Raw genomic sequence first — 27,056 nt, forward strand, 5'->3', positions numbered from 1 at the left:
TTATTCTTCATTGCAGGATTGAGGATCAAAACGCTGTGTGTTCAGAAGTTATTCTCCGGAGCTCTCCTAGGCAAAGCTCAGCATTTTTTATCAAATTTATAGCAGCGAGGAGCCAGGAGGTGGCACTGGCTGGCAGCACATTTGGGTCTCGTTCCCTTCAGCATCTCCTGGCCCTGGTTCAGAGCCTCTTGGCTTCCCCAGAAAATAAAATGCTTATACTTTTCAAGGTTAGGAGCCTAGATAACCTCGCAAGCCAGGGTGTGAAGACGGCAGGACGGACTGGTGATGGCGCCATCTGTGGCATCGCTGCTCTGTGGGTGTAGAAGAGATGGATGGGTTTAGGTTGTACCCGCTCCAGCAGTTCGGGGAATTTCTGCTTGGGATTTTGAGGGCGAGTTTGAGGGACCTTGAAGGTCTGTGGACCTGGGGGCCATGCAGACGTGACCACTGTGAACTCTGCCTCTTGGGTTGACTCAGCCTCTGTTGACTTGCAGGAGCTCCAAGACCATGCAGGAGCACCTGGATCAGGTTTGCCATCCTTCTATCCCCATAACTCCTCCAAAGAAAAGCAGCATAGACACACGGAGTGTGGGACTGCAATTTTTTTTTTTTTTCCCCCCAGTTTATAAACTCTCATTTCCTGACCAACAAAACCCGTTTCTGGCACAGACTGTTCTGCTTGGGGAGCTGGTGGGGGCTTTATCAGTTGGAGGGGCTTTTCACTGCAGATATTGCTGGTGTTTCTAGAAAACAAATAGTATTAAGAGCAATTCTGGAAAAACTTAAGTGGAAATCTGCCTTTTTCTAGCTAGCTATTAGCTTATAACTTACGGGTTTAGATGCTTAAAAAGACCCTTTTGATGGGACAAGCACTGTACAAGTTTCTTGCATTTGTTATTCCTGTTCTGCTGGTGTTTACAGATTGTTAACCAAGCAACTGCAAATGAAACCACACCGCTGACCACCGCAGACCTCATGGTGGATGGTTGCTGGCATGGAAATTTTGTCCCAAAAGAGCCCAATTTAACGTGGTGGCCTGGGAAGGTGGGACACAGCAAAATCTGTATCTGGTCCCCAAGGTGCTGAGGTTTTCCTGCAGAAAAGGGGTGGGAATTGGGGCAGGAGGAGCAGTTTAGCCCAGCTCAGGGGTGGATGGGGTTGGTGTTTCTCATGCTTTCCTGGAGGGTGTTAGTGGCTTCATGCTAGAGACCGAATGCTGATTGTTAGTAATTTTATTGGCAGGAGTTCATATTTACAACAGAATAATGGGAAATAGGAAAGAACCTAGTCATTACAAAGCTTTTCAGTGTTTGCACAACTTCTATGGCTTGGGATGGCATCATCCATCTATTGAAAGCTTTGTATGTAAAGCCACAACCGGACTAAAACTGGAGGTGACTGCTTCGTTTAGAGGATGTAATTTCCAACGCGGTGACGATGTTCTGTTCTTCATCAAAGCCATCGTGTCTGAAATAAGGGGAAAAGGTGAGGAAGTGGTTGCCGCGTCCTCCTATTGTGTTTCAAAGCCACACTTGTGGTGGGAGGGGGATTTCGTGTGCACCTGGGATGTCAGTGAGCTTCAACCTCTGTAAAAAAAGGGGGATTTGGGTGACTGAGCAGTGGAAGTGCCTGGCCCTAAGACCCAATTTGAGCCGGGGGTACCAGAGGGGTGTTCACACCACTGAAGCTCCCACCAAAGGCTGTATGCAAAGAGGTTGCTTGGGTGCTTTGGAAAAATACCCTAAAATGCCTCTTCAGGTCGTTAGTAGCCATGAAAGCTGCTTTGGTTGTCCCCAGCATCACAGCTGGATGCCTGAAAGCTTTAATTATTTTTTTAATTGTTCTGAAAAGTTGCTGCAAAGCGCTGCTTGCTGCTGCTTTAGAAAAACTTGAGGTTTTTGCTGGCTTAAAGACATTCTTTGAGTGCTTAAGTCCTACGGGGCTTTAGTACCTTCTGAGCCCGGGGCATCATAGCAGGAAGGCCAGGAGACTGAGGAGGATGATGATGGGGAGGTGGCACCGGAGGGGTGATGCCACCGACTCCTGAAACTCCTGGCAAGTCAAGGAAAAGAAATCGGTCAAAAATCACTTGGTTTAATGTGCTAAAAGCCAGCGGCAGAGTTCATGCCCCGATGAGCCTTTCTGCCATCCTGACTACCCCCAGTGATTGCTCCTTGGGGGAGAAATCACATCATTTCCCGGGAGCATCCTTATCCATCGCCAATATCCATTGCTGAAACCTGGGGGGTGGCATCATCGCCTGCAAATCCCTTCCCCAAAGCCCTAATGGTGCTTGGATGGATGCATAGGAAAAGGAATAACCTATGATACCACAACATAGGATTAACTCATATCCAGAGAGATCCCTCACTGGAACAGGTTTGATGTTATTTAATTAGGAAAACTGGGAATTTCCCCTTCTCTGAGCTTCTCCTGTGCAAATGGGCAAAATAAGTCCATGGCAAACTAATCACAGCTGTTGCATGGATGCTCTTTGCCCAAACTCATTTGAGTTGTTCACTGATTTAAAATCAACATTTTAAATCCATTTATTTCTCCTTGCAACAGTGGTTTCTGCAAGGAATTCCCCCTTTTTTTGGAAATACAAAGAGAAAGTCCAACTCACCTCATATAAATACATGGTGGGTATTAATGTGGTGTTCTCGGAGTAATACTCTACTGTTGCATATAAGTAATCACCTGGAATAAAAGCATTGTCCTGATGAGTCTGTGTTAATATTTAGTATAACCAGGCAGGCATCTTACCCACTCAAGCCATTATAATAATACTACCAGTAACATCGAGCATCAATTCCATAGGTTGGAAACTTAATTGTAGAGGCTGCCTGTGTTGAGGGCTGAGTTTGTTCATGAGCAGCGAAGGCAGCATGCGGGGGTGGTGCAGGAGGCTGTTACCGCTGCAGAAATCAAAGCGAATCTGTCTGCCCAGGAGCAGCTACCAGGGTTATCTCTGCTCTTAGTCGGTCTCAGTAACCTTTCCCACTCGGCAAGACATGATTTCCGATGGTAACAAGAACCACCAGGGGCAGAACAGCTCCAGAATAATGTCTTTTAACTCTACTTTTAATCTTGTCTTACGTTTTACACCAAAGCATTGCTTAATTTATAGTGGTCGGACCCATTGGGTGTTAGGGCATGTACTTCCTACAGGTAAGTCACATTTGTATTGGATGCTCCTGATGTGGTTCAGACAGAACTGGTTTCATCTGAGAGGGTCTCCAGAGGCTCCTCTTAAATTTGGTGAACATACGGGATACAACTTTCTTCCCATTGATGCTAAGGGGGGTCGGGGGCCCTTGTGCTCTGTGCACATCATCCAACCTTAGGTGAGACGAGTCCCACCCTTCTATCATGACATTACTCTTGCACATCTTTTCCCCTCTGAACAGTCAAATGTATTTCAAATAATCCCAGTAACTCAGATAAATGAACTGATGCTGCTTTGCTCATGTGTCCTGCCTGAGCACCCCCGGGCAGCTGTAACCAGCCCCTCCAATTCCTTTTCAGCCACAATTCGGCAATTCCTCTTCCTTTGTTAAGCAGCATCTCCCCAGACCCCAGATCCATTTTCCTATAGGTATTTCTGCAAAACTCCAATGCCACGAGGACCTCAGTGGCCCCTCAGTTTCCTTCTGCTGTGCGTGGCAGCCTTGAGCTTTTAGCTTCAATTAAAGATTAAGCGGTGCTGGTGGCATCATGGGGAGGTGGGGTGGGCTCAGTGTCCCTCGGGGGTTATTTGTAATTGCAGAGGGTTCGATTCAGTGGCTTCTTGGTGCCTTTGCATTGGCCTTTATGGGCAAAGCCTGATCTCCCTGCCTGGTGGAGACTGGACGGAGACCTCCCAGCATCCTTCCCATCCCTGGTTCTTCCAACTTGCTCATGCAACTTGCATAAAATGAAAAAAAAAAAAAAGGCAAGAATTACTCACTGAAACGAGATGCATAGTCATATAAAAACTCTGTTATCTCCTCGTCTCCTCCTATTTCAGCATTCCCTAAAAACAAACAAAAACCAAACAGTTCATGGTCTGGCGCTCTGAGTAAGCAGAGACATCGAACCGAGTGGATAGTTTCACATTAATAATTTCATTGATTTATTGGCGCTTTGTGCAAAACCTATTCCCTGGTGGGAGTAATGGATTTGCAGTCTGGCCCAGAATTAAATCAGAGACTTCACAACAAAGGGTATCATGTTGCAGACTGGACCAGAGCTCATCCCGGGTGGGTTTTTTTTCCTTTATTTTGGGTGCAGATGTGCCAGGAGAGGGAGATGCAGTAATGGGGTTGCAGCCGCGTTCCTGCACCCCATACCCCAAATTTATTTTGGGATGCATCTCAAAGCTCTGCTTGTGCATTTTGAGCTCCTCCTCAGCCACTGACCTTGCTGCTTTATTCCTCGCGTGCCTTTTGCTGTGAAATTGCTAAAGGCTCAGAAAGGAGACTCGCGTTTCCTTAGGGTTGAGTCACTATAAATAGATTTCTGAGTTGTATGATGTTGTCAAAGTCATTTCAAGTTTCTCATTTCCCATTTCCAAATACAAGGTTCAATGTGTTTTCTTTTTTTGGGGGGTCTTATAAAGCAGATTGGAAATATTAATATTATAATACTTGTCTAGTCATACAATAATATCAGATACTCATACAATAATATAACATTAATATTTTAGTATATAGCCATATACACTCATATTATTAGATAATATTAATTCATATTATTCTAGATAATAAATATTAATGTTGTAAGTTACACTATTAATAACTTTGATGCCATTAGTCATGCCTGGGGCCAGCCATAGCTCATATAATTAGTCATATTAATATTATTATATATAGTATTATGTATAATATTAATGTTATATGTTATACTATTAATAACTTTAATGATGCCATTAGTTGTGCCTGGGGCCAGCTGTAGCTCTGGCTGCCCCTCTCTAAAACTTTCCACTGTTTCCTAACATAGCCCCAGGTTTCTCAGCGCCAGCAGCCGGAAGCCTGGATTCAAAAACTCTCATCGTTGGGCAATTATCTGAAAAGAATGACCTAGCATACGGATTTCTGTGCAGGCGTCAAAGTCCTAGGGTAGGAGCCTAGGGTCTGCGGGTCGTGGCAGAGCGCAGCCTCCTCTGTCGCTCAGCAAAACGCCTCATTTTTGGGGGCACTTGGACCGAAATGGGGACCTGCACGGCATAGCGTACATCCATCCACCCCCACGCTTTCCCATGCTCGCCCTTCAAAAAATATTCTGTCCTTTTTGGCTCCAGGAGCATAAACTCGGTTCTCAGGGCACTTTATCCCATGCCCGAAGATTCTGAGAAAGTTATTCCAAGTTGTGTTTACACTGGAGCCCTGCTAAGGATAATAGAGGAGTTGTATCACCCCAAAGATCTTCCATCTGGAAATCTCCCCACTCCGCAACCGCCTTTAACCCCTCGCACGACGTTTCATGTTTGGCTTCGTCCCTTCGGCATGGTAGAGGAGGAGGAAGGCTTTCTACAGCTGGTGGGCACAGCAGAGCATGTTTCTCATGCACCCAGAAGTGTTACCTAATTGCATGTGTCTTTATCCCAAATCAGCTTCAGGTTCCTGCCTCAAGCCTTGGGCGCTGTAAGCACTGTGGTTTTCCTCCTTCAATTGCCCCTGACTTTGGTCTCCCCACGTTGTTTAAGTGCCCACCAAATACTTAGGAAATCCTGTTTGGTGGTTTTGGTTTTTTTTGGTTTTTTTTAATTCCCTTGCCTGTATCTGTCTCTCTTAATAGCTCCCAGCTGTATATTGCAAATTACTTTGAATGCAATATGGAAAACATTAATTATCAGACTCTGTTCTGCAAGCACACACTAGATCCTGCAAGCACACCCTGGATTCTCCAAGCACACGCTTTACTGTAACTTTTAGCAATTCCATTGTGTTTTCCCGGGTTTTTTTTGCTACTGACCCCCCCATCCCCAAGCAAACACCCCAAGACCTTTCAGGCTCCGAGACCCCACCCCAAGAGCCATGCAGCATCCCAGAAGTGTAGAAATAATTTGAGCCCAGCACTTAGTAGCATGATAAAATTAAACTGCAAGCTGGAAAACCAGAGAAACATATTTACCCAGTAAAAAATGAAGAACCAAGAGTCCTGCAATTAAAAAGTTTGTCATCCTATGTTTCAGTGTTGTCCACCGGTGCGGCTCGGCGCTGCTGCTGGGGAATTTCTTGAGATGTCCCAGCAGAGGCAGGAAATGACTCTTGCGAGGGCTGGACCGAGCAGCCCCCACACGCTGAGAAAATAAAAGTTTTTCTGCAGTTTGCCAAGCGGTGCGATGCCAGGCTGGGCTAGAGTATGTCCTATATGGGCTGGGAGATGTGCAGTGCCTGTGACGCTGCTCCAGCAATGGAAGATTTTCCCTTTGCAAACATTTTTCCAATGGCTGAGTTGCAAATCTTGGGAAGTTATTCCCCAGGGAGGGTTAGCGCCGCTGGATGGGCTCGCAAATAGAAGGAGGATGGTTTTGATTATAACAGGAGTTATTAATAGCAAATCTTTCTTGCAGAGAAGGCAGCGATTAAGAGGCAAAAGGCAGAAATAACAACTAGGAGCCAGATTCAGTTCCTGACTTCCCTTAAATTCTTAGGGGATTTTTTTCTTGGCTTCATTTCACCTTCTCATGCTTCAGGGTTTTTTTATCAGTAAGAAGAAACGCAAACAGTTGTGGTCTTATTTTATTTTATAGTGGCTAGAAATACCCCAGGTTGGGATGCTTTAGGAACTACATTTGGTGTTTACGGTTGGCTCCTGCTACTGCATCCGCAGGGTGTGATGCCTCGGTACAGAGCTATATCAGCTGCTTATTTTCCTGTCTTCTCTAAAAATAAAAGCAAAATAGGAAAACATTCCTTGGAAGAGAAATGGGGAGGAAAACAAAATTTAGCTCTTCTGCTTTGTGGGGAAAAGCTGATACCAGTGCAGCAGGCCTTCTCTGAAGAGATGCCAACGTGATGCTGGTGGAAACTGGTGTTAACAGGGTTGTGAAGCGAAAGGGGAATGGAAGGAGCAGGAGGTAAATCAGGTGTGACCAAGTGGTGTAAAATCAGTTCCTGAGCAGCACGTGGTGGGGGCTGCTCACCACCCCGGGTTTGCTGTTGGGGGGAGGTGCTGGAATCGCTGTGACTTTATTGCTTATGCAGCAATAAAAATCCGTTTTTGTGGTGAAAAAAACCACACGTTCACCCAAGATGGTTTCCTCTCCCAACTGGTCTCTTGAGCGGGATGGGCAATGATGTATTTTGGTGGCTCTTGGCTGCGTTGTGGGAGACAGACGTTAGCAAACTGGGAAAGAGCAAGAGAAGCCTGAGAAGGTAAAGAGAGGAGCTCTGTTTTGAGGTATGATGAGAAGAAATTCATAATTGGGAAGATTCACCTGGAAAGAGAACCCTTCCCAGATGGGAGGGAGGTTGAAGATGGGACAGCATTGGGAGGAGGTGCAGACTGTGCTCTCACCTCATCTTTATCCACCATCACTGGAGGAATGTTCTCCCCATCTTAAAAATCTTTTCCCAGCCCTATATTTCAGGGTTTTTTCCAGCAAAATGCCTGGAGGACAATGCTCCCCTGCCACAGACCTGGGGGCTGCTTCCACCCCACCCTCCCTCAGTGGGTGCCTGCCCCTGCAGGATGTGGGCTCAGGAGCTTCCTCTCGCAGATGAGAAAACGGAAGCGAGTTTTTCGGCGGGGTTGAGGGAGTTTAATGGCAAACAGCTGTGTTGAGCTAAGACTAAGATGGGGGGGGCGCACAGGCTGCAGGCAGGGGTGGAAAAGCACCAGCTGTGGTGGGATGGGTGCGGGCATCCACGGGGCAGCCACCCGGCGAGAGCAGCAGCAGCCAATATTTGTCTCATATTAACAATTTTTAGCTGAGATTGGTATCAGTTTTAAGCCAAGGGTTGCTATCAATTTTAAGGCAAGGATTGCTACTGATTTTAAGGCAAGGAGTGCTATTGATTTTAAGCCGAGGATTTCCAAAGGCAGATTTTTTTTCGACTAAGAGGGCACCCAACTGAAGAGCTTTCCAAGCGCATCCCAAAAACGGCTTGCAGCCTCCCAGGGCTGTTTATGCTTTGCCAGAGTGACTTTTCCCATCCATAGGGAGCTGCTTGGCAAAGGGTTAAGTGCAGAGGAATGCCGAGTGGCCGAGCAGGCAGGAAACTAATATCTGCAGACCCTCCCCTTGACCCACAAAAAGAACATCAAAACTCAAAATCTCAACGCAAGCAGAAATCTGGCCTCGTCGGTATGAATCCCACCAGGGCTGGAGCTGCCAGCTCAGCCAGGAGACTCTTGGGTAGCGTGGGGAGATGTCAAGCTGTGAGAGAGTTAGAATATTGTGGTTTTAAAGTGATGGGGGAGGAAAAGGGCAAGGAAGGTTTATGAGGATGGTGGTGGCTTTTATTAGATGAGCGGATGGGGTTGGACGGACCAACCTCTTGGCATGCAAACTTGGAGTCTGAACTCAAAGGGATTTGCTGGCTTGGGGCTGAGAACGGCTCCTTGTGGTTGGACGTGATGATGCAAAACTTGAAAAAAATTGGGGGTGGGGGTGGGGGGAGAGGTGTGGTACCTGCAATGTGGAGATGCTGCTAAGGGAGCTGGGTAAAATGCACTACAAAGTGATGCAAGGGGGCAAATGAACCCTTTGCACCAAACTCTGCTGTTCTTGTGTGGCTGCAAGCACACCAGTGTGCAGCTGGAGCATCCCCAGCAGCGTCCCGCGTCTTCATGATGTGAGGGATGGTCCTTGGGTTCTGGGGACCACTGGGGAAATGTGGGTGCGGATTTTGAATTGTATTTCTGGCTGGAAAATGAAAATTTTTATTCAATTTTTTTCCTTTCATGTTTGTTCTTACTCACTTTTCATGTCTCACAACACAGAGCAAAAACATCGCCCAAAGAGCAGCCAAAAAAAGCAGCCAAACCGTCTTTTCCGTCTCCGATCCCATGCTCCTTTCCCAAAACCTGATTCCTATTTTGCGCAATCTCTGTACTTTTACGTCTCTTTTTTTTAATTATTAAAGCGTACATGCCGAAATCAAACCGTAAAAGGTCCTGCAGCAAGGGAGCAGTGTGGGAGCATTGCCTTTCACGTGGGAAAACTCAGTGTGCGAGCCAAAAAAAAAAAAGGCTTTTCCAGAAAGGGATGGCAAAGGCAGCTCTCGCTCCTCACAATGCCGAAGGTGCTGCATCCCAGGGATGCTCTAAGCATCCTGGCACGGTGAAGCCTGGCAGCGGTCAGAGGCTTGCAGCATGACTATGAGTTTTACGTTGAGGACGAAGGTGCAAATGAGATCACTGCCATTCCCAGCTCTTGGGTACATTGCGTCATTTCCCAGCTTTAATAGGCGGAAGCAAAACTTGAAGGGAAATTAAAAAAGTGCAGCCGGTAAATAAGACTCTTCCCTTAACAATGACTCGTGCCCAAGCAGATGACGGCAGGATTCCTGCGGAAGTGGCTGGAGGAGACATTGTTTGGTGTTTTCCCTGCCCAAGACGACAACGAGACGGATGAAGGAAACCCAAAAAATCCCTTCCCCCATGGCACCCACTGCTGCGGGGTTTCCACCGCTCCCTGAGGTGCCTTGTGCCAACCAAGAGGTAGGTGGGATGAGCTCCTCTTCCCACGGGAATCCTCTGAGGAATGGAGGGGCTTTTCTACTGAACAGTCTGTTCTCATTGTTCCATGTGGTTTTCTACTCTAAATAACACTTTCCTGCCCTTCCCTGCCCTTTTTTTAAACAGTGGCTGCTTGGGCTGGCTGCTGCCAGCTGGGGTGTGTGGCTCTGCCAGAGAGACTGGGAAATAATAATGTGATACTTTAGATACTTTGAAATGAAGAAAAAAAATGCACTTTCAAACAGCATTTCTTAAAAAAAAATTAAATTAAATACTATTAATGTAAAATAAAATAAAATCATGTTCCTGGTTTTCACAGTTGGTGCCCGCTATGCATCAGGGCATTGTTCTCACGTGCGGCTCCTCTCAGCACGGCTGAAACATGAGGGATTTATAATCCCGTGCTGTCCCACCCCCAGTTTTAGGCTGAGACGGGTGCTGCAACCAGTCCTTGCTCTCACCGGCCATGGGATGCTGTGGGACGTGATGCTGGGTGGCCTGTCCCAGAATCACGGCTCCAAGACACTCATTTTCCAAACGTTGTCCTTTATTTTTTCCTGCCTTAATTAGACCCAGCTCAGCTGCGTGAACCCCCCAGGCGTGTCCGAAGGCTCTGAGCAATGGGGGGTGCTTCTCATCCCTCCCTTCCCCTCTGAAATACCCTTCCAGCCACAGCACCGACTGAAATAGGGTGGGCAGTATGAATTGCACCCAAGCACCCATCAACTCCCAACCCCAGAGGCATTATCCGTGGGGTGACCGAGCAGCTGGGAAAATCAGGAGCATCCTAGGAGCAAGGAGAGGGGTTGCCTGTCATGTGTCATGTCTTTTACTGCTCCATGAGCAAAATAAGGAAGGAAGGGGCTGTATTACAGCTTTGCTTAATTCTCTAACTTATAAACCCCTTTTTTTCCTGTTTAACAGCAATTTCGGATGGCTGCTATAAAAGGTACCACAGAGCATAAACTGATATAAATCCAAGAGCTCAGTTTCTTAGCCAGGAATCAGGAATTTTATTGGTTTTATGCCATGTCTCCTTGCTATCGAGCATACCCTCCTTCCCCCCCCCTCCTGGTGCTTACAGCTTTCCTCTTCCTCCTCCTCCAAGCCAAGGAGAGAAACCCAGCAGGAAAAAAAGCAAAGGTTATTTCCCTACCCAGCCCCACTGCTCTGGAAGAGGAAAAATGGGATCATAGAGCTGCTGGTGATGCTCTGGCTGCCCAAACTGGCCGTGCAGGGTCTGGCCACCGCAGCACTAGATGGGGGTGACACCGAGCTGGCTGCTCCCATCCCACCTCGCTCTGAGCACTTGGCAGCTACCCAGGGGGTTTGCAATTTTTCTCCGGCGTGCTGCTGTGCTTATGAGCTGGTAAACCACTGAAATAAGCTTTCCGGGCGGTTTGTGTGTGACAAGGTCTACAAGTGGCTGTGAAATTTGCTTTCGAGATTATAAATGAATAAAAAAAATTCGGCTAAAAACCCTCCTCAAGTGGCTAGGAAATATCCAAAGGGAATTTTCCTGGGGCTGGTGCTTGTATCCTATCAGAGAAGACACCGCCGAAAAATTTCTCCTGACTTTTGCAAAGCTCCTGCAAGTTCGCAAGCTATTCACAGGGCAAATTTGCAACTTGGTGACAGAGGTTTGTGAGCTGCGGCCGACAAGGGGCCATGCCTGCCCGGCTCCCATCACGCAGACTCTCACAATTTTCCCATTTCTCTTGGGTTTTAACGCATTTGCAGTCAGGGGTTTTGGCCGAGTGGGGCAGGGGCATTTCAGCGCCTTGCCGGCATGGATCCTTCTGCAAGAGAAAGCGAGAAGTGGCGTTATTAAAATCTCGTTTTACATTTGAGGCCAAAAAAAAGCTTTGAGTATTTTTAGCTCCCCAGGGTGAGAGTGGGTGGATAATGCTGGGGGCTGGTGCCAGTGATGGCAAAAGCTGGTCCCTCTGAGTCGGAAAATGAAATATTTTGTGTCTAATGAAGTCTTGTGCCCAGTTTCGATGCCTTTTGAAGCAGCTGGGCTGCTCCTGACATGCAAAGGGCTGGGGTTCAGGCTGGGGAGCTGTGGTGCACCCCCATAGAGGGGTTTATTTTTTGTGGGATGGGGGAGCACCCAACGCCTGGGTGTTCCCCGCTCGTGGTGCTGGCAGCTGGACCCGAGTGCGAGCTGATACCCGGACGAGATTTACCCTCGGCTTTTGGGCGACCCGAGCAGCCGCCTGCGCTTTGGGAGTTGCTCCAGGCAGCAGCCCAGCGATGCAGCAGCAGCGTTCACACCACCAGCACCAGCCAAAAATGAATTTTCTCACCAGGCTGGTGGGTTTTGTTTCCCCCAGTGAAACTCCTGAGGCAATTTTGAATCTGAGGGTGTTGGGGTTTGACCAGAGCAGTGTTACGATGCTATAAATAAATGAATTTATTTCAGGGTGGGGGTTGAGGAAGCAGTTTTACCTCCTGGGTGGTTCTCCCGGGTGTACGTGTGGGTGGCTGGAGGACACGAGGAGAGAGCCAGCACGAAGGGGGTGCGGGGAGGGGGGTCACCTCTGGCCAGACGCCGTCTGCAGAGCAGGATGGTCAGCTGGAGCAGGAAAAGGAGGGAGACACAGGACAGCCCCAGCGCCAGCGGCCAGGAAGGTTGTGCTTCTGCAGGGGGGGAAAGGACAGTTAATAGAGGGGGGGACAATGGGGATTTGGTGACTCAGGAGAGCCTGAAATGGGGGGCCAGGGCTGAGCACCCCCCGAAATGAGGGGGTCAGGGCTGTGCGGGGCAGCAGGGGGCATGTGCTGGTTTAAAGCCTTTCAGTGTGGGGGGATCCCAGTGAAGAGATGGAGGGGGGGGGGGCACAAGGGATTTCCAAATGTGTCTCAGCGAGGAAGAATTGGGGTGTAGGGATTTCCTGAATGGGGAAAGGCTGGAAGAATTGGGATGCAGGGGGTGGATGGAGGCTGGGATCTGCAGGAGGGGGTCAGGGATGGACTAATTACCCTCCCCAGGTCTTTTAGTGATGGTGACGCTGATGGTCTTGCCCATGCCGTTCTCCAGAGCTGTGCACGCCGCAGCCCCGTCCCACCACTCAGCCGAGACCCAGGTGATGCTCCAGGCACTGAGGACGCCATCCTTGTCCACGGTGGCTGCCGTCACCGGTGTCACCTCCCCACCGGGCTGCCAGCGCACGGTGTCCCAGCCTGGAGGGAGGTCATGGAGGTGGCAAAGCAGGGGGATGCTGGTCAGGGGCTGCCTGGGCTCCTCCACATCAACGGGCACCAGGATGGAGAGCTTGGGCTCAGAGGCATCTGAAGAGGAAAACGGGAGTGCCATAAACATCCCCAGGACTGTCCCCAGCCGCCGGGTGACCTGCCGGACACTCACTGGTGACGACAAGCCTGGTTCCATCCCCAAAGAGGGTGTAGACGTTGGAGGAGCTGCAATAATAAACCCCGGAATCCTCCCTCTGCACGGAGCTGATGGTGAAGGAAAAACTCCCCCATGTTTCACTCCTCCCAGAGTATTTTCTCCCCGGAGAGGTGTAGTTCAAGTTCCGGTAAATCCAGTCCAAACTGCCATCCGGCTTCTCCTTGTACCAGTTCACGTACTGGCTATGGTCCGAGACACGACAGCTCAGCTCCGCCGTCTCTCCAGGGAGCACCCAGAGCTGCCTGGGGCTTTGCTGGATGTTTCTCCCCTCTGCCGAGGTGGGTCCTGCAGGAGAGGAGCAGCTTTGAGGTGGATTTTCTGCACTTCAGGCTTTCTAACAGATTGCATTAAAAATTATCTGGGGCAAAAAAAACCCGTAAAAAACCCCTATCCTGCTTCAGCAAATCCCGCCTGGGTTGGGGTATTTCTGGAGTGAGCACATACCTGGCAGGAGGAGCAGGAGGGTCCCCAGGAGCCCGTAGGACATGCTGGCCAAAACCCTTTTGCCGGGGAGATTTTCTCTGTCTGTCTGGGGAGATTTTCTCTCCCTCCCAGGCTGGTGGGGGCTCTGAGGGACGAGAGCCTCCCCTCCAGCCAAGGGGATTGGCAACTGCACGCCCTGGGGGTGCAGTTGCCAGATGCTCAGAGGAGGCACCCCAGGAGCTGGCCCTGCCCCAGCCAGAACCTGGGGGTCCCCCACGTGTCTGTCTGCCGTCCCGTGTCCCCCCCCCACTTGGGGACGGTGCCGCCTCGGCTGCCTCCGTGGGTGGCGGAAATTGGGTGGAAACCATTGTCTGCTGACAGGACCCTTTTGGGCTGGGTTTGGTGCAGGGTGATGCTGGGGGGGGGGCAGGCTGAGGGTCCCAGGGACCAGCACATCATCCAGCCTGGGGGTTTATTTGGGGTTTGGGAGTCTGGGGGGGCAGGATAGGGGGAATTTGGGGAGGGAACGGTGGAGAGAATTTGGGGAGGGAACCATGTGCCCTGGTCTCACTTGCAAAATTGAATTTTAGCTCCAGCTCTGTGTTGCAATGGGGCTTTTCATCGCCCTGCCTGTCTCTCCAAGGAGCCCCAGGCTTCGTCGTCCCCTGTTTTTCTGCTCTCCAAGGCAAATGTTTTGCTCGCTGGGGCTGGATTTCCCCCAGCTGCCATGTGGGAGCCGCCAGGAATTGCCCCCGGAGCACTGCATCGGCCGACAAGAGGAGTGCATGTAATTCATGCAATCTATATGTATCTTCTGCCTTTCTGCAGCAGACGGAGGCTTTGCTTGAGCTGGAGACGGCTGCAGTCAGCCTCACTGCTGCATTTTGTCACTTCCACAGGGTTTATTGACACCAACCACCTTCCCTTCCACCCCCAGCAGTGGGGGTTTGTGATGTTTTTTGGCACCGGTTTGGCTGAGGGCTCAGTGTGCCGAACCGCAGCAGGAAAGGCGGTGGCAGGCCTGGGGGCTGGGAATGGCTTTGCAGTTTTTAGTCCCTTTGAAGGACCTTTTTCTGGGAGGTGGGGGAGCAGCTGGGGGGTGGCAGGGGGAGACTCTCCATCAAATGCTGTTGGGTACTGCCCAAAGCCCAGATGGGATTTCTGTGTTTTCAGCATGTTTGGGACCCAGCTGGGGTCGGGAGCATGGACCCAGCCCCAGTCTGCTCCTGGCTGAGACCATCTCCATCCCCTAGCATCCCCAAAATGCTTAAACCCCCGCCAGGTTCCCCACTCCCAGCCTGGTCCCAAGCACCACCCAGCTCAGGAGCTGTAGCATCTCACGTGGGTTTTGCATCCAGAAATGATTTTCTCTCTGTTTTGGAGGTTTCAGAGGGGGGTTCAGCATGCCTTTGTCTCAGAGCTTCACCTGGGCGGGTTTATTCCCCCTGAATGCTCCAAAAACCCCCAAGTTTTGCTCAGAGGCTTGGAAACCAGGGTGGGGGCAAGGGTGGCTGGTGGCATCCCACCCCCAGCACGCTCCTCCTGCCAGGGATGCTCTGGGATGTGGTGCATGGCCGAGCGGACGTTGCGTCCCCGATGACGAAGCCAGCAGGGTGAGGGGAGGGAGCCACTGCCCTGGGCCCCCGCGGTTTTGGCAGTGGTGGCAGCTCTGCAAAGGGCTCGGCCCCGGGGAGGAGCTGGCCCCTCCATTGCGGTGCCAGCCACTGATGGCAGCCGGGGGCTCACTGGCCCCCGTGGGGCTGCTGTGGCTCTGCCTGGGTGGGTGATGGCGGCAGGGGGGCTGAGATTGGTGGAGGGTGGCCAGGCCCTGGTTTAAGGCGATTTCTGGGCTTTTTGGAGCAACTGGCTGCTGGGGGGGTGGGAGGGTGGTGGTGTTACAGTGGGGCTGAGGGGCAGAATGAGCCCTCGGTTGGTGCCCGCAGCCCCGGCAGCGCTGCTGACGCTGCACCAGCCCCAGTCCGTCCTGGTTGTGGAGCCCGGAGCATCGGTGGAGATTGGTTGCAAGGCTGACAAGGACCCAGAGTCAAAATCTGCTCTGTCCTGGTACCGGCGCAGCAAGGATGGTCCTGACCTGCTCCTGGATGGTGAGAGTGGGACGAAGGGGAGGTTCTCCTGCACGTACGGGAGGAACAATCTCACCCTGCACATTGCCAGCGCTCAGCCCAACGACACCAGCCTCTACCTGTGTGCCTGCTTCCACATTAATTACTGGGTTTTTGGCAGCGGCACCACGCTGCTGGTGGGAGGTAGGACCGCAGCTTCACCCCGATGGCCCCCATGTGACCCCCATGTCCCCTATCCCCTGCTGTCCCCCACTGTCCCGTCCTGTCCTGTCAGCCTCCAGCATCCTCCTCTGTCCCCCTCCATCTCCTGTGTCCCCCTCTGTCCCCATCCACCACCTCTTGTCCCTCTGCACCGCTCTCCATCACCGTCATCCCTGGCCATCCCTTTCCATCACCTTCATCCCCCTCCATCCCCCTTGATCCCCTCCATCCCTTTCTATCCCCTCCACCGCCTTCATTCCCCTCCATCTCCTGTGTCCCCCTCCATCGCCATCCACCAACCCTTGTCCCTCTGCACCCCTGTCCATCCCTCTCCATCCCTCCTCAATCCCTTCCACCCCCTCCATATCTCTCCATCCCTTCCATCCCTCTACATCACCTTCATCCCTCTCTGTCCCTCTCCATCTCCTGCATCCCCATCCATCCCCATCCACCACCCCTCGTCCCTCTCCATCCTTCTCCATCCCCTTCTTCCCCCTCTATCCCCTCTCCATCCCCTTCCATCCCCTCCACCTCCCCTCCATCCCCTCCATCCCGGGTCCGTACCTGCGTCAGACCCCGCTGCAGCCCCCTCTCCTTGTTGCAGACAGCTGGAGGGCTGGGAGCTGGGTGCGGGTGCTGGCACCCCATGGTGCCCCCCAGGCCGCCCCCAACCTGGTCTGTGCCGTGGGTGCTACCGCCGGCCCTGTCCTTGTCTCCTGGCCGGGTGGGTCCAGGGGGGTGCTGGGGCTGGGGGGCGGCACGGGGCCGCTCGTCAGCCCCATGGGCATGGCCGGGAGGCCCAGGGGGCTCTGTGAGGTGAGGTTCAACACCTCCGGGCCCCCTGTCCGCAGGAGCGTGGAGCTGCACGGGGCCACAGGTGAGTACGGGGGAACCCCCCCTGAGCTGTTCACCCCTGGGGAAACTGAGGCAGTGGGGATGGCTTGGCCCCAGGGTGGGGGGATGGTGGAGGCTGTTGGGGGTCTGGGGGGGTGACGACAAACGGTGGGACGAGCCAGCCCCTCTCCCCCAGGCAGCTGCATGACCCCCGGCACCTGGGTCCTGGCCGGGGCTGGGGTGCTGCTGCTGCTCAGCCTTTGCCTCAGCATCCGCCACCTCCGCCGCCCCACGCCGATGGGTAAGGAGCCTGGCACGGGCAGGGGGTGGCCTGCCACCATGTGCCCCGCTGTCCCCCAGTGTCCTGTCCATCTCACTGTGACCCCTCCACCCTCATGCCCTTCCATCCCCGACCCCCCTCCATCATCCCTCATCTTGCCCCATCCCCCTCCGTCCCCCTGGGTCCCCTCCATCCCCATGCTGGGTACACCTCTCCCTGCTCTGTCCCCTCCAGGCCACCAGCCTAGCACCCCGATGCCACTAGTGTCACGGGAGGATGAGGTGAGGCCGTGCGGCCCCCCGGGTGTCCCCTGGGCTGGGCTGGGGCGTCTGGGCTGGCAGGGAGGCAGCGTCCCTCTGTCCCTCTGCTCAGGGACAGCAGGTGACAGAGGACGGTCGCAGCCCCACCGGTGCCAGATGGGGGGAACTGGGGGTGCGGGGGAGGCTCTGATGGCATCGTCGCCCACAGGGAGGGCTGACATACGCCCAGCTGAGCTTCGCTGCCCCGGCAGGGCCTACACCATGACCCGCAGCCGGACGCGGTGAGGACCCCAAGCCCAGAGCTTGTCCGTCTGTGCCTGAAGCCCCCGGCATCACGCTGCGAGCCCCCCCCGCCGCACCCCCGCTTTGCCGAAGAGAAGGAAATAAAGAGCTTTGGGCTTTGGCAGCCTCCTGGGGCGATGGCACCGCGTGCCCAGCGGGTCCCCCAGCCCAGGGTCTGTCCCCAGGTCCCGGGGGGTCTCCGGGGGATCGCACAGACCTCGTCCACCCTCTGGCTTGGAAGGCTTTGTGGGGTGCAGAGGGCCCCCCCGTTCCCCCCTTCCGCCTCCGGGAGGATCCCCGGTGCTGGTCCTACCCCCCCCGCAACTCCCGCGGCGCGGCCTCCCGCCGGCAGGGGGCGCTGTCCCCGGCCCCCGAGGACTACAGCTCCCGGCGTGCCGTGCCCCGCCCCGCCCCGCCCCGCCACCATGGGGGCCGCCGTCTTCTTCGGCTGCGCCGGTATCGCCTTCGGGCCGGCGCTCGCTCTCGTTCTTTTGACGGTGGCGGCGGAGCCGTTGCGGGTCATCGTCCTGGTGGCGGGGTGAGCCCGGGGGAGGGGGCTGGGCCCGCTGGGTGAGGGTCTGAGGGGGGCTTGAGGGCAGGCCTGAGGGGCCTGTGCTGCCGGGAGGGCGGCTGTGGGGCTGAGGGGACCGCTTCGGGGGCAGCTGGGGATCCGTGGGGGGCTTGGCAGCTTAGAGAGGGTAGATGGGGCTTCAGAGAGCATCGAGGGGGGCTGCGGGGTCCATTTTGGGGGCAGCTGGGGTGTCAGAGAGCATTGAAGGGGCAGTTCTGGGGCAGTTGGGGTGTTCTGGGGGGTAGGCAGCTGTGAGGGGGCAGTGGAGGGGGCTGTGGAGGTGTTTTGGGAGCAGCTGGGTGGTCAGAGATCGTTGAGGGGGGCATTGGGAACCATTCTGGGGCAGCTGGGGTGTCAGAGAGCACTGAGGGGGGCTGTGGGAGTAGTTCTGGGGCAGTCGGGGTGTTCTGGTGGGTAGGCAGCTCTGAGGGAGCTGTGGGGGAGGTTCTGAGGCAGATAAGGTGTGGTCTGGGGCAGGGCAGGCAGTAGCAGGGGGGTGAGGTGTCAACAGGGGGCTGATGAGGCAGACAGGATCGACGTGGTCTAGGGGGCAGCTGGAGAAGTTGGGGGGGGCCAGTTCTGGGGTGGCTTGTGAGGCTACGGGGGGTTGGCAGCTTCAAGAGGGTGGATGGGGGGGCTAAGTGAGTCTGGGGTACAGGCAGCACTGGAGAGGGCTTAGGGGTGTCTGAGAGGTGCAGGCCAAGGCAGCATGCAGAGGGGCTGAAGGGGAGATCTTGTGGCAGTCGAGGAGGTCTGGAGTGGGTGAAGCAGCGCTCTGGGGTCAGTTCTGGGGACAAGCTGGACTTGGACAGAGGGAGCCTGAGGAAGATTTGGGAAATCACCTGCATAGGTGGGATTGGGCTATGATTTTGTAGGGGGTGGGAAGGGCTGTCCCCATATCTGGGTCGCCCTGCTTTGGGCTCTCCCAACAGCCAGCTTAAAGATGACATCCCAGCGGAGGCGAAAAACCCAGAGGCTGCAGCCTCATCTCTGCCTGAGCTCACCAACACCCTGCCTGGATCACAGGAGCGGTTCCTGGCTCTAACCATGCAGCCGCTGCTGTGCTGGGCGCCATGCCAGGGGCAGTCCTGGCACCATGGTCCCTCATGTGTCTCACAGGCATGGGCTTTATGGTGGCCGGGGAGGAAACAAAGCCAAAAACCTTCCTCGTGCTGGGACAGCTGCAGCTGGGAGCAGCGACACACCAGATGTTAAGTGTTCATCTCATTCCTCCTGCGCCTGGTCAGTCCCCAGGATCATAACTCCAGCCCCATGTGTCAGCGTGGGGGATTTGCTGGTTTAAAAAGAGGAGCAGCTCTGAGCGGCCATGTCCCACCACACTTGGGCAGACCCCTGTTTAACCTTCAAGGGACGAAGCACTGAACATCCTTCCCTGCTTTGCAGAGCAGCAGCTTCCCTCTAAGCAAGTCATCGTGGCTCTGAGAAAGGAGGATTTCAGCTTCTGAATCTGTTTGGTTTTCAGCCCTGTGCTTCTTTTCGCATGCCCTCCTCATGTGACAGTGACCAGGCAGCCCATGAATACGTGACCTGGAGCCCGGGCAAACCAAGCAAGCAGCTTGGCACGTGTTTGTGGTATTCTGAGCTCTGGAGCCTGAGTTTGGTGTTCCTCTCTCCCCAGGGCATTTTTCTGGCTGGTGTCACTGCTCCTGGCATCTCTGATCTGGTTCATTTCGGTCCATCTCAGCGACCGGGAGGATGCCAAGCTGCAGTATGGCCTCCTCATCTTTGGTGCTGCCATCTCCGTCCTGCTGCAGGAGGCTTTCAGATTTGCCTACTTCAAGCTGCTGAAGTAAGAGCCTGTCCGAGGGTGGCCTGTGCATGTCCCGTGGGACCGGGTGATTTGTTCTGGTACCTGCAGTGTCCAACCTCCACTCTTTCTCTGGGGAACCCCACAAAGTATCTTCCTCGTTAGATCCCGGGAGAGAGCTGTTTCTCCTCGCCCCAGGCTCGTTTATAACCATCCCTTCCCCTCTCCCGTATGACGAGGTCCCTGTTCTGAACCAGTCGCTCACACTTTCTCTCCTGCCTGAGCAGGAAAGCGGATGAAGGCCTGGCAACAATCAGCGAGGATGGCCGGTCCCCCATCTCCCTCAGGCAGATGGCTTATGGTGAGCACAAACCCGGGCAGGGCTTGGGCTGTTGCTGACCTCCCCATGCTCTTCTGGGGCTGCCTGGCAGTGGGATACTCGGGTATCAACAACCACTGGCAGTGTTGATGAGCCTGCTGGGCTAATGAAGCCTTCCCAACTTTTTCTCGCTCTCCCGCTTTTCCCTGGGCCCACATGCCAAATCTGGGGCTCGTGGTGGAGGTAGCACAGCCACGATCACTCTTGGCTGACTCCTTTCTCCCTTTGTAGTCTCGGGCCTGTCCTTTGGCATCATCAGCGGCGTGTTTTCCGTCATTAACATCTTGGCAGACTCCATTGGGCCAGGCATCGTTGGGATCCATGGGGACTCACCATACTACTTCATCACATCTGGTGAGGCTGGGGGCCAGCATGTGCTGCGGGACATGGGCTCGAGGCCAGGATGCTGTGACAGTGCCGCTTAGAGCTGGAGTCCAGCCCTGGCTTGTGCCCCTTCACTGAGGTGAGGAGGAAGAAGGTGATGACAAGGTCTGAGGGGGTCTGTGTTGCTCTCTTCCCCCAGCATTCCTCACCATGGCCCTCGTCTTGCTCCACACCTTCTGGGGAGTGATCTTCTTCGACGCCTGTGAAAAACGCCGCTACTGGTGCCTGGGGCTGGTGGTTGCCAGTCACCTCCTCACCTCGGGGCTGGTGAGTTTGATGAGCCAGAGCCAAACGAATCTGTACTGCAAGCTGTCCCCAAAGTAAAGGGGCCATGGCTGTCATCGGATGTCCGTCTGGGCGTGGGGAGGGGGATGCAGGGACACCCGCTTTTCTTTCAGACTCCCTAAATCCCTGCCTCTGAGCTGTGGGGCGAGTCATGGCCCTCTTGGGCACCTCCTGCTTGTTGGGGTGTGCTTGGCAGAAGGAGGGTTAATGAAGGACTGGGGATGGGATGGAGGATTAGCCACTAAGCTGTTGGTGGGAAATTGCTCAGCAGGAGTTTAAGCCAGGCTTACCAGAGCTCTGCTCTGCTTGGAGGGTCCCCTTTCCTTGGGGGGGCTATGGGGGTGGCTGGCAGGTGGTGACATTCCTAACATGGTTTTCTCCATCCCCCCAGACATTCCTGAACCCCTGGTATGAAGCCAGCCTGGTCCCTATCTTCATCATCACCCTCTGCACTGGCCTCTGGGCCTTCTTCACTGCTGGGGGGTCCTTCCGCAACATCCTCAAGTGCCTCTCCTGTAAGCGGGGTGATGGGGGGTACCAGTGCAACATGGAGGGCTTTGCTGGTGGGTTTCTATCCCCTTTTAGGTGTTGGGGGGAGTTGGACACAGGTGCAGGGGGGCCCAGAGCTGCTGGGATGGGGGAGGATGGGTCTTGTCTGTAACCATTTCCCTGTTGTCGAACAGGGGCCTGCGTCTCCTGGCTAACGGGGGCTCCTGTGAACCCACAAGCAGGCCCCCCACCCCCAAAACAACCCTGCTCCCCTGCCATGCTCACCCTCTCCCCCTTTTCTGCCCCCCCCCCCCCCCCCCCCCCCCCCCCCCCCAGGTAAGCAGGAGGACGACAGCAGAGTGATGATGTACTCCGCACTGCAGGTGCCTTTCGAGGACTGAGCGGCGGGCGCAGCCCTGCCTGCTCCTGCTGCCTGCACTGCCTGTGCTGCTGCCGTACCCAAGTGCCCTCTTTTCGGCAGCTGGAAGATCACGATGCTGCCTTTGCCTCTGTGGTTTGCTCCTCCAGTGCTGCCGCCTGGCCTGGCCCTGGCCCCTCTCCATGACACAAGAGGTGGCTCTGTGTCCTGTCCTGCTCCAGAGGGGATTTTCGGGGTCTGACCAGTGCTCATGAGCAACCCTGTTAGCTTCGTTAGCGAATTCTGTTAGACTTTTTTCCTTACAGGGTATGGCTTCAGAGGGAGTGCAGGGGAGGCAGGAGCCTGGGGCCAGGTGCCCTGTGGTACAGCTGGGCTTGGGGGGCTCAGGGCAGGACCTCCTCCTTCCCTCAACATTTTCTTCCCCCCACCCTGCCACCAAGGGACACCCCTGCCCTCGGTGCAGCCCCGGCCCAATGTGGCCTCCTGCCATTCCCCTGCAGAAGCAGGGTGGTGCTCTCAGGGCTGGGGGAGCCAGGATGGGGGGTGCTCTACCCTCTTCACCCCCTTTTTGCTCCCTGCCAGGTCATGTCTGGGGGCACTCGTTACCCTGCTGTGCAACTGGGAGGGGGGGTAAATTATTTTTTCGATTCAAAGTAAAACCCTTTTAATAGAGCAATGAGTACCACGGCACTGAGGTGACTTCTGTCATGGGGACAGGGTGAGGTAGCAGGGGGAAGAGAAGGGTCGGTTTCCCCCCAGCTTGCTCTGATCCCAGCTTTGCGGGGAGCACCCAGGTGTCCTGGTTTCTCAGGGCTGACAGGATCCAGCCCCAAAGCCCATCAGTGAACGGCCACATTCCCTCCCCAGCAAAGAGCCGCCAGTGCCATGGAGTGGGAAAGGGGCTTTATTTCCAGTGGGGCCGGGGCAAGAGCCACCACTGCCATGGGGCTGAGCCGCAGCCAGCTCCTCTGACATGGGTGGAGGGCTGGGGGGTGGTGGGGTTCCATCACAGCCCTATCTGGGGTGGGGGGTTCAAGGGCGAGGGCCATCGTCGGAGTGGGTGCGGTGGGAGGAGGCTTTGAACACCACATCCTGGTCCTGTGCCCTCCTTGCTCTGCCTCATGGAGGGAGAAGGCTGAGGTGAGGGCAACCCTCCCCTGTGGGGGTCCAGACCCCCTGATTTGGGGGGTTTGGGCTCCCTGCTGCAATGGGGGGGGGGGCCTCCTTAGGGTGGGGGCCTCTCACCGCATCCTCTTGGCCACAAAGTGGATGGCAAGGAAGAGGCCAAGGCAGCTGGAGATGGTGCCGAAGATGATGGCAATGACTTCACCTACATGATGTAGCAGGGGGCTCAGGGGGGACCAGGGTGGGGGGGTGAACCCCCCATCCCAGCCCCCCCCTGCCCCCAGCCGGGCTGTACCTGTTGAATACCCCTCGGGCCCTGCAAGAGAAGAGCCAGGGGGGCTCAGCACCGCAGCCTTGCACCCAGCCAGGGCTCTGGGAGCCATTTGAGGGGTGGGGTAGGGGGCCCTCCCCCCCACCCCCCCACCTCGAGCTGGCTCTCACCCCTGGGGAAAGATGACAGCACCAGCCGCTGGTTGAGCTCCTGTGGGACCCGAAAATTATCTACCAGGTGCTGGGGCTCCGGCTCAGCTGCTGTTGTGGTGTAAAGGGTTCCCTGGAGCTGCTCCAGCTGAAACGGGGGGGGGGGAGCACTGGGGCTGTCATCGTGTGTCTGTCCGTTGTGTCCCGTCCCCCGTCCCCCCCCTCCCAAAACCAGGGGCTTTCACCCCAAAGCGGGTCCTACCTGGGCCAGGCTGATGCGGACAGGTTGCTGGAAGAGGGTCCAGAGGACGCTCTGGAAGCAGGGGGGGGTGGTGAGGGACCCGTTGTAGCGGTAGTAGAGGTCCAGGCGTGGGGGCAACAGGTCCTGCACGCTGAAGGAGGGGATGGCCGTTGTCTGCCCTGGGAGTGGGGGGGGAAGCAGTTGCGGGGGGCACAGAAGGGGAGTTTGGGGTCATCCCCCCGCTGCCACTACGTGCTTTCCCTGCTGTCTCCCCTTGCTACCCCCTTGCTCGCACACCAATCGCTCACCTGCATAGCGGATGCTCCCGAGATGGCTCAGGATGTTGTCGTAGGTGGGGTGGGGGTCAGCACCCACCTGGGGGGAGCAAGGGGATGGGGTGGTGTGTGTGTCAGGGCTGGGGGATTGGGGGGTGGGCAGGGGGTGTTTTGGGGTCTGCATACCTCCAGGAGGACACCGAGCACGGCCAGCCCACCGGCATGGTGCTGCGCCTCGCTGGCGTTGGTGTAGCGCTCCGCGTCGTAGTGCACCACGTGCATCTGCGGGCAGAGTGGCTCTGCGCAGGGCTGGGGGGAGGAGGCAGGCAGAGCAGGGACCCCCCCCCCCCCCAACCCCCCCCAAACCCACAACCCCTGGGTTTCTGTCCCCCACCCACCCCCTTTCCCACTCAGTTCCCAGACCCGATCCCATGCTGCTGCCCGCACCCATCCCGGCACCTTCCGTGGTGTCTGGACCCGCTGCCTGCACCTGGACTTGCTGCCTGCACCCGTTCCCCGGTCCTGTCACCCAGTCCCATGCTTGTTCCTGCTCCCACTTCCCACTCTTGTTTCCCCTTCCTGCACCCATTTCCCACACCTGGACCCCTTTCTTGTGCCTTTTCCCATGCTTGCACCCAATTCCTGCACCCCGACCCCTTCCTGCACCCATTCCTGTGCCAGGTCCTGCACCCAGACCCTTTCCCACACCATTCCTGTGCTGTTTCCCACCGCCAGGCCCATTTCCCACCACTATTTCCCTGCCCACTTCCTGTGCCCAGACCCATTTCCCATTCCCTGCACCCAGACCCTTTCCTGCACCCATTTTCCACCTCCAGACCCATTTCTTGCACCCATTTCCCTGCCTGTTTCCTGTGCCTGGACCCGATTCCCACACTGGGGCCCCTTTCCTATTCCTGCACCCAGACCTGTTTCCCTCCCCCTTTCTCTGCCGTTTCCCACACCCAGACCCCTTCCCGTACCCATTTCCCTGCCTGTTTCCTGTGCCCAGACTCATTTCCCATTCCCTGCACTCAGTTCCTGCTCCCAGCCCCCTTCCTGCCCCCATTTCCCACCCCACCCCCAGACCCATTTCCCACCCCATTCCCATGCTATTTCCTGCACCCAGGACCCTTCCCACACCCATTTCCCACCCCCAGACCCATTTCCCACCCCATTCCCATGCCATTTCCCACACCTGGCCCCTTTTCCAGGCCAGAGCCCCTTTTAGGACCCCCCCACTCCTTTGGGACCCCCTACCACTACCCTCATGGCCACCCTGTACCTCAGCGGGGGCACGGTGCCCATCGAGGAGGTGTTCGGCACCACCAGCATGGCCGGGCCGTCCCCAGTGGAAGTGGAGCTGAGCGGCGGCGAAGCTGCGTGGCAGCCCCTGTAGCCGCAGGGAGGGCGGCAGTGCCAGCACCGCTGGGGTGGGGGACATGGGGGGGGGTCTTAGCGGGGGCTGTGACACGTGGGACCACCCCCACTACCACCCCAGACCCCCCCAGCACCCACTCACCGGTGTGGCCGTTGTTGGAGAGGGTGAAGGCTGGGGTGCCGGGTTGGCCCACAGGGCGGATGGGTGGCAGCGAGGGGTCTGGCTGCGCCCACTGCGTTCGGATGTCGATGGGTGACTGGGCTCGGCCCCCGCATGCCGGGTGCCCCTCGGGCCAGTGCTGCTGCCCGTGGGGGCCTGGGGGGACCCAGGCATCTGGGTGAGCCCCCCACTGAACCCCCCACTGTGGAGACAGTGCTTTACCCAGCACAGCCCCGTGACCCAAAATGCCCTCGTTTCCCCCCAAATGAGGACACAGGTGACATTCCCAACATGCTCGTTAATCTTCTGGGGACATTTTTTTTGCCGGCTGGGGGAGCGGGGACAAAGCTGATACCACGGGGGGGGGGGATGGGGGGACGGGACACCCATGGGGTCCCCATAGGCCGGGCAGGATGGGGCTTAGCCAGGATTTGGCCAGGGCCGGATCCTAATTGGATTTGGCAGCCGGAGCCTTATGTAAAGGAACACAATGGGACCATTGGAGCACGAGGGGGACTCAGGCGTCTCGGGGGGAGGGATGGGGGGGGTAAGGGGGGGCTGCACCCATCCACCTCCCTCCCATTTGGGGGGACGCAGGCAGCCAGGGGACCCAGGTGTCTTGGGGTGGGGTGGGGGGGCATGGGGGCTGTCACCCATCCATCTCTGTCCCATTTGGGGGGACCCAGGTGTCTGGGGGTGGGGAGCACAGGGGAGCACCCATCCACCTCCCTCCCATCGTAGGGGACCCAGGCGTGCGTGTGTGGGGGGGTTGTGCATGAGGGGGCTGTCACCCATCCACCTCCTTCCCATTTGGGGGGACCCGGGGGGGGGGGGGGCACGGGGGGGCTGTCACCCATCCATCTCCCTCGCATTTGAGGGGAACCTGGGTGTCTGGGGGGGGGACGGGACGGGACGGGGGGCTGTCACTCATCCACCTCCCTCCCATTTGGGGGGACCCAGGTGTCTGGGGGGGGGGACGGGGGGGCTGTCACCCATCCATCTCCCTCCCATTTGAGGGGAACCTGGGTGTCTGGGAGCAGGGGGTGGGGGAAGCATGGGGGGCTGTCACCCATCCAATCCCCCTCCCTTCTGGGGGGAGCCGGGTGATGCCCCTTGGCTCTGGGGTGGTGGATTCGGGGGCAGTGGGGGTGTTCCAGGGTGGGGTGGGGCCCCACTCACCCTCGTACGCCCAGTGGGGACCTGTTGGGGCAGGGAACAGAGGTGTTAGGGGGGCCGGGGGTCAGGTGGCCCCCCCCCAGCCCTTCCCCGGGACCACCCCCCGTGGGTGCTGGCGGCTGCACCCCAAAGCAGGTCCCGCTCCTGGGGGGGCCGGGAATTGGGGTGAATGCCTGAAAAACTTGGGGGGGGACACTCACCGGCGGGCAGGGCGGGGGCCAGGCCCCCCAGCAGCAGTAGGGCACGCAGCATGGCGGGGGGGGGGGCCGGGTACCGCCGGTCCGGCCTTAAATACCCACCCGGGATGGCCCCCCCCAGGGGGACGGGGAGGGATGGAGGGTCCATCCCCGGGGCGTCGGGGCGTGCGGACGGGGGAGGCTGTGGGGCTGGGAGCTCTGGGGTTGTGGGGAGGGGCTGGGGGGACCCAGCGATGCTGTGGGGCTCCGGGGGGGCTGTGAGCTGTGGGGGTGCTGTGGGGCTGGGGGCTATGGGGTTCTGGGCTGGGGGCCTGGGGGGGCTGTGGGGCTTGGCGACTGGGGGGGGGGGCTGGGAGGTCTGGGGTTGTGGGTGCTGTGGGGT

At 56.2% G+C, this 27,056-nt stretch overlaps 4 protein-coding genes across 5 annotated transcripts; 2 read left to right on the forward strand and 2 right to left on the reverse strand.

Moving 5' to 3' along the window:
• Positions 1–9,457: 9,457 nt before the first annotated feature.
• On the reverse strand, positions 9,458–13,697 carry LOC126041276 (uncharacterized). Its single transcript, XM_049806705.1, has 7 exons — positions 13,529–13,697; positions 13,040–13,369; positions 12,655–12,963; positions 12,121–12,312; positions 11,859–12,013; positions 11,372–11,468; positions 9,458–9,537 (listed from the first exon to the last, which is right to left on the reverse strand). Exons 1-7 carry the CDS (start codon positions 13,569–13,571, stop codon positions 9,458–9,460), a joined length of 1,206 nt encoding a protein of 401 aa, XP_049662662.1. The 5' UTR covers positions 13,572–13,697.
• A 1,728-nt stretch (positions 13,698–15,425) lies between these two features.
• On the forward strand, positions 15,426–17,431 carry LOC126041278 (uncharacterized). The gene is made up of 5 exons (XM_049806708.1): positions 15,426–15,774; positions 16,397–16,669; positions 16,823–16,927; positions 17,141–17,187; positions 17,375–17,431. Exons 1-5 carry the CDS (start codon positions 15,426–15,428, stop codon positions 17,429–17,431), a joined length of 831 nt encoding a protein of 276 aa, XP_049662665.1.
• A 425-nt stretch (positions 17,432–17,856) lies between these two features.
• On the forward strand, positions 17,857–22,379 carry APH1A (aph-1 homolog A, gamma-secretase subunit). Its single transcript, XM_049805618.1, has 7 exons — positions 17,857–17,986; positions 19,659–19,829; positions 20,075–20,148; positions 20,398–20,520; positions 20,690–20,817; positions 21,227–21,350; positions 21,661–22,379. Exons 1-7 carry the CDS (start codon positions 17,874–17,876, stop codon positions 21,723–21,725), a joined length of 798 nt encoding a protein of 265 aa, XP_049661575.1. The 5' UTR covers positions 17,857–17,873; the 3' UTR covers positions 21,726–22,379.
• Positions 22,380–22,472: 93 nt separating this feature from the next.
• CA14 (carbonic anhydrase 14) lies at positions 22,473–26,840 on the reverse strand. 2 transcript variants are annotated; one of them, XM_049805614.1, is made up of 11 exons: positions 26,678–26,840; positions 26,481–26,501; positions 25,284–25,457; positions 25,047–25,189; positions 23,951–24,046; positions 23,798–23,864; positions 23,511–23,668; positions 23,270–23,396; positions 23,124–23,144; positions 22,949–23,033; positions 22,473–22,817 (listed from the first exon to the last, which is right to left on the reverse strand). In XM_049805614.1, the coding sequence occupies exons 1-11, from the start codon at positions 26,820–26,822 to the stop codon at positions 22,736–22,738; spliced, it is 1,119 nt and encodes a 372-aa protein (XP_049661571.1). In that variant the 5' UTR covers positions 26,823–26,840; the 3' UTR covers positions 22,473–22,735. The 2 variants fall into 2 exon arrangements, with proteins under 2 accessions (XP_049661571.1, XP_049661572.1); XM_049805615.1 differs by having other exon boundaries at positions 22,740–22,838.
• Positions 26,841–27,056: the final 216 nt, after the last annotated feature.

The sequence above is a fragment of the Accipiter gentilis genome, chromosome 7 (assembly GCF_929443795.1).
Source record: "Accipiter gentilis chromosome 7, bAccGen1.1, whole genome shotgun sequence".
NCBI lineage: Eukaryota > Metazoa > Chordata > Aves > Accipitriformes > Accipitridae > Astur > Astur gentilis.

What these genes read in the sequence shown, in the direction of transcription:
- APH1A (XM_049805618.1), top strand. Translation starts at nt 17,874, where the DNA reads ATGGGGGCCGCCGTCTTCTTCGGCTGCGCCGGTATCGCCTTCGGGCCG. An exon ending in GTCATCGTCCTGGTGGCGGG is followed by an intron (nt 17,987 to 19,658) that starts GTGAGCCCGGGG and finishes CTCTCTCCCCAG; the next exon opens with GGCATTTTTCTGGCTGGTGT. An exon ending in GCCTACTTCAAGCTGCTGAA is followed by an intron (nt 19,830 to 20,074) that starts GTAAGAGCCTGT and finishes CTGCCTGAGCAG; the next exon opens with GAAAGCGGATGAAGGCCTGG.
- LOC126041276 (XM_049806705.1), bottom strand. Translation starts at nt 13,571, where the DNA reads ATGTCCTACGGGCTCCTGGGGACCCTCCTGCTCCTCCTGCCAG. An exon ending in CCGGGAGAACCACCCAGGAG is followed by an intron (nt 12,014 to 12,120) that starts GTAAAACTGCTT and finishes AAATTGCCTCAG; the next exon opens with GAGTTTCACTGGGGGAAACA. An exon ending in CCAAGAGAAATGGGAAAATT is followed by an intron (nt 9,538 to 11,371) that starts GTGAGAGTCTGC and finishes CGTCTTGGGCAG; the next exon opens with GGAAAACACCAAACAATGTC.
- LOC126041278 (XM_049806708.1), top strand. Translation starts at nt 15,426, where the DNA reads ATGAGCCCTCGGTTGGTGCCCGCAGCCCCGGCAGCGCTGCTGACGCTG. An exon ending in GGAGCTGCACGGGGCCACAG is followed by an intron (nt 16,670 to 16,822) that starts GTGAGTACGGGG and finishes CCTCTCCCCCAG; the next exon opens with GCAGCTGCATGACCCCCGGC. An exon ending in CCGCCGCCCCACGCCGATGG is followed by an intron (nt 16,928 to 17,140) that starts GTAAGGAGCCTG and finishes TGTCCCCTCCAG; the next exon opens with GCCACCAGCCTAGCACCCCG.
- CA14 (XM_049805614.1), bottom strand. Translation starts at nt 26,822, where the DNA reads ATGGACCCTCCATCCCTCCCCGTCCCCCTGGGGGGGGCCATCCCGGGT. An exon ending in TCCCCACTGGGCGTACGAGG is followed by an intron (nt 25,458 to 26,480) that starts GTGAGTGGGGCC and finishes GGGTCCCCCCAG; the next exon opens with GCCCCCACGGGCAGCAGCAC. An exon ending in TCCGCATCAGCCTGGCCCAG is followed by an intron (nt 23,397 to 23,510) that starts GTAGGACCCGCT and finishes CCCCCGTTTCAG; the next exon opens with CTGGAGCAGCTCCAGGGAAC.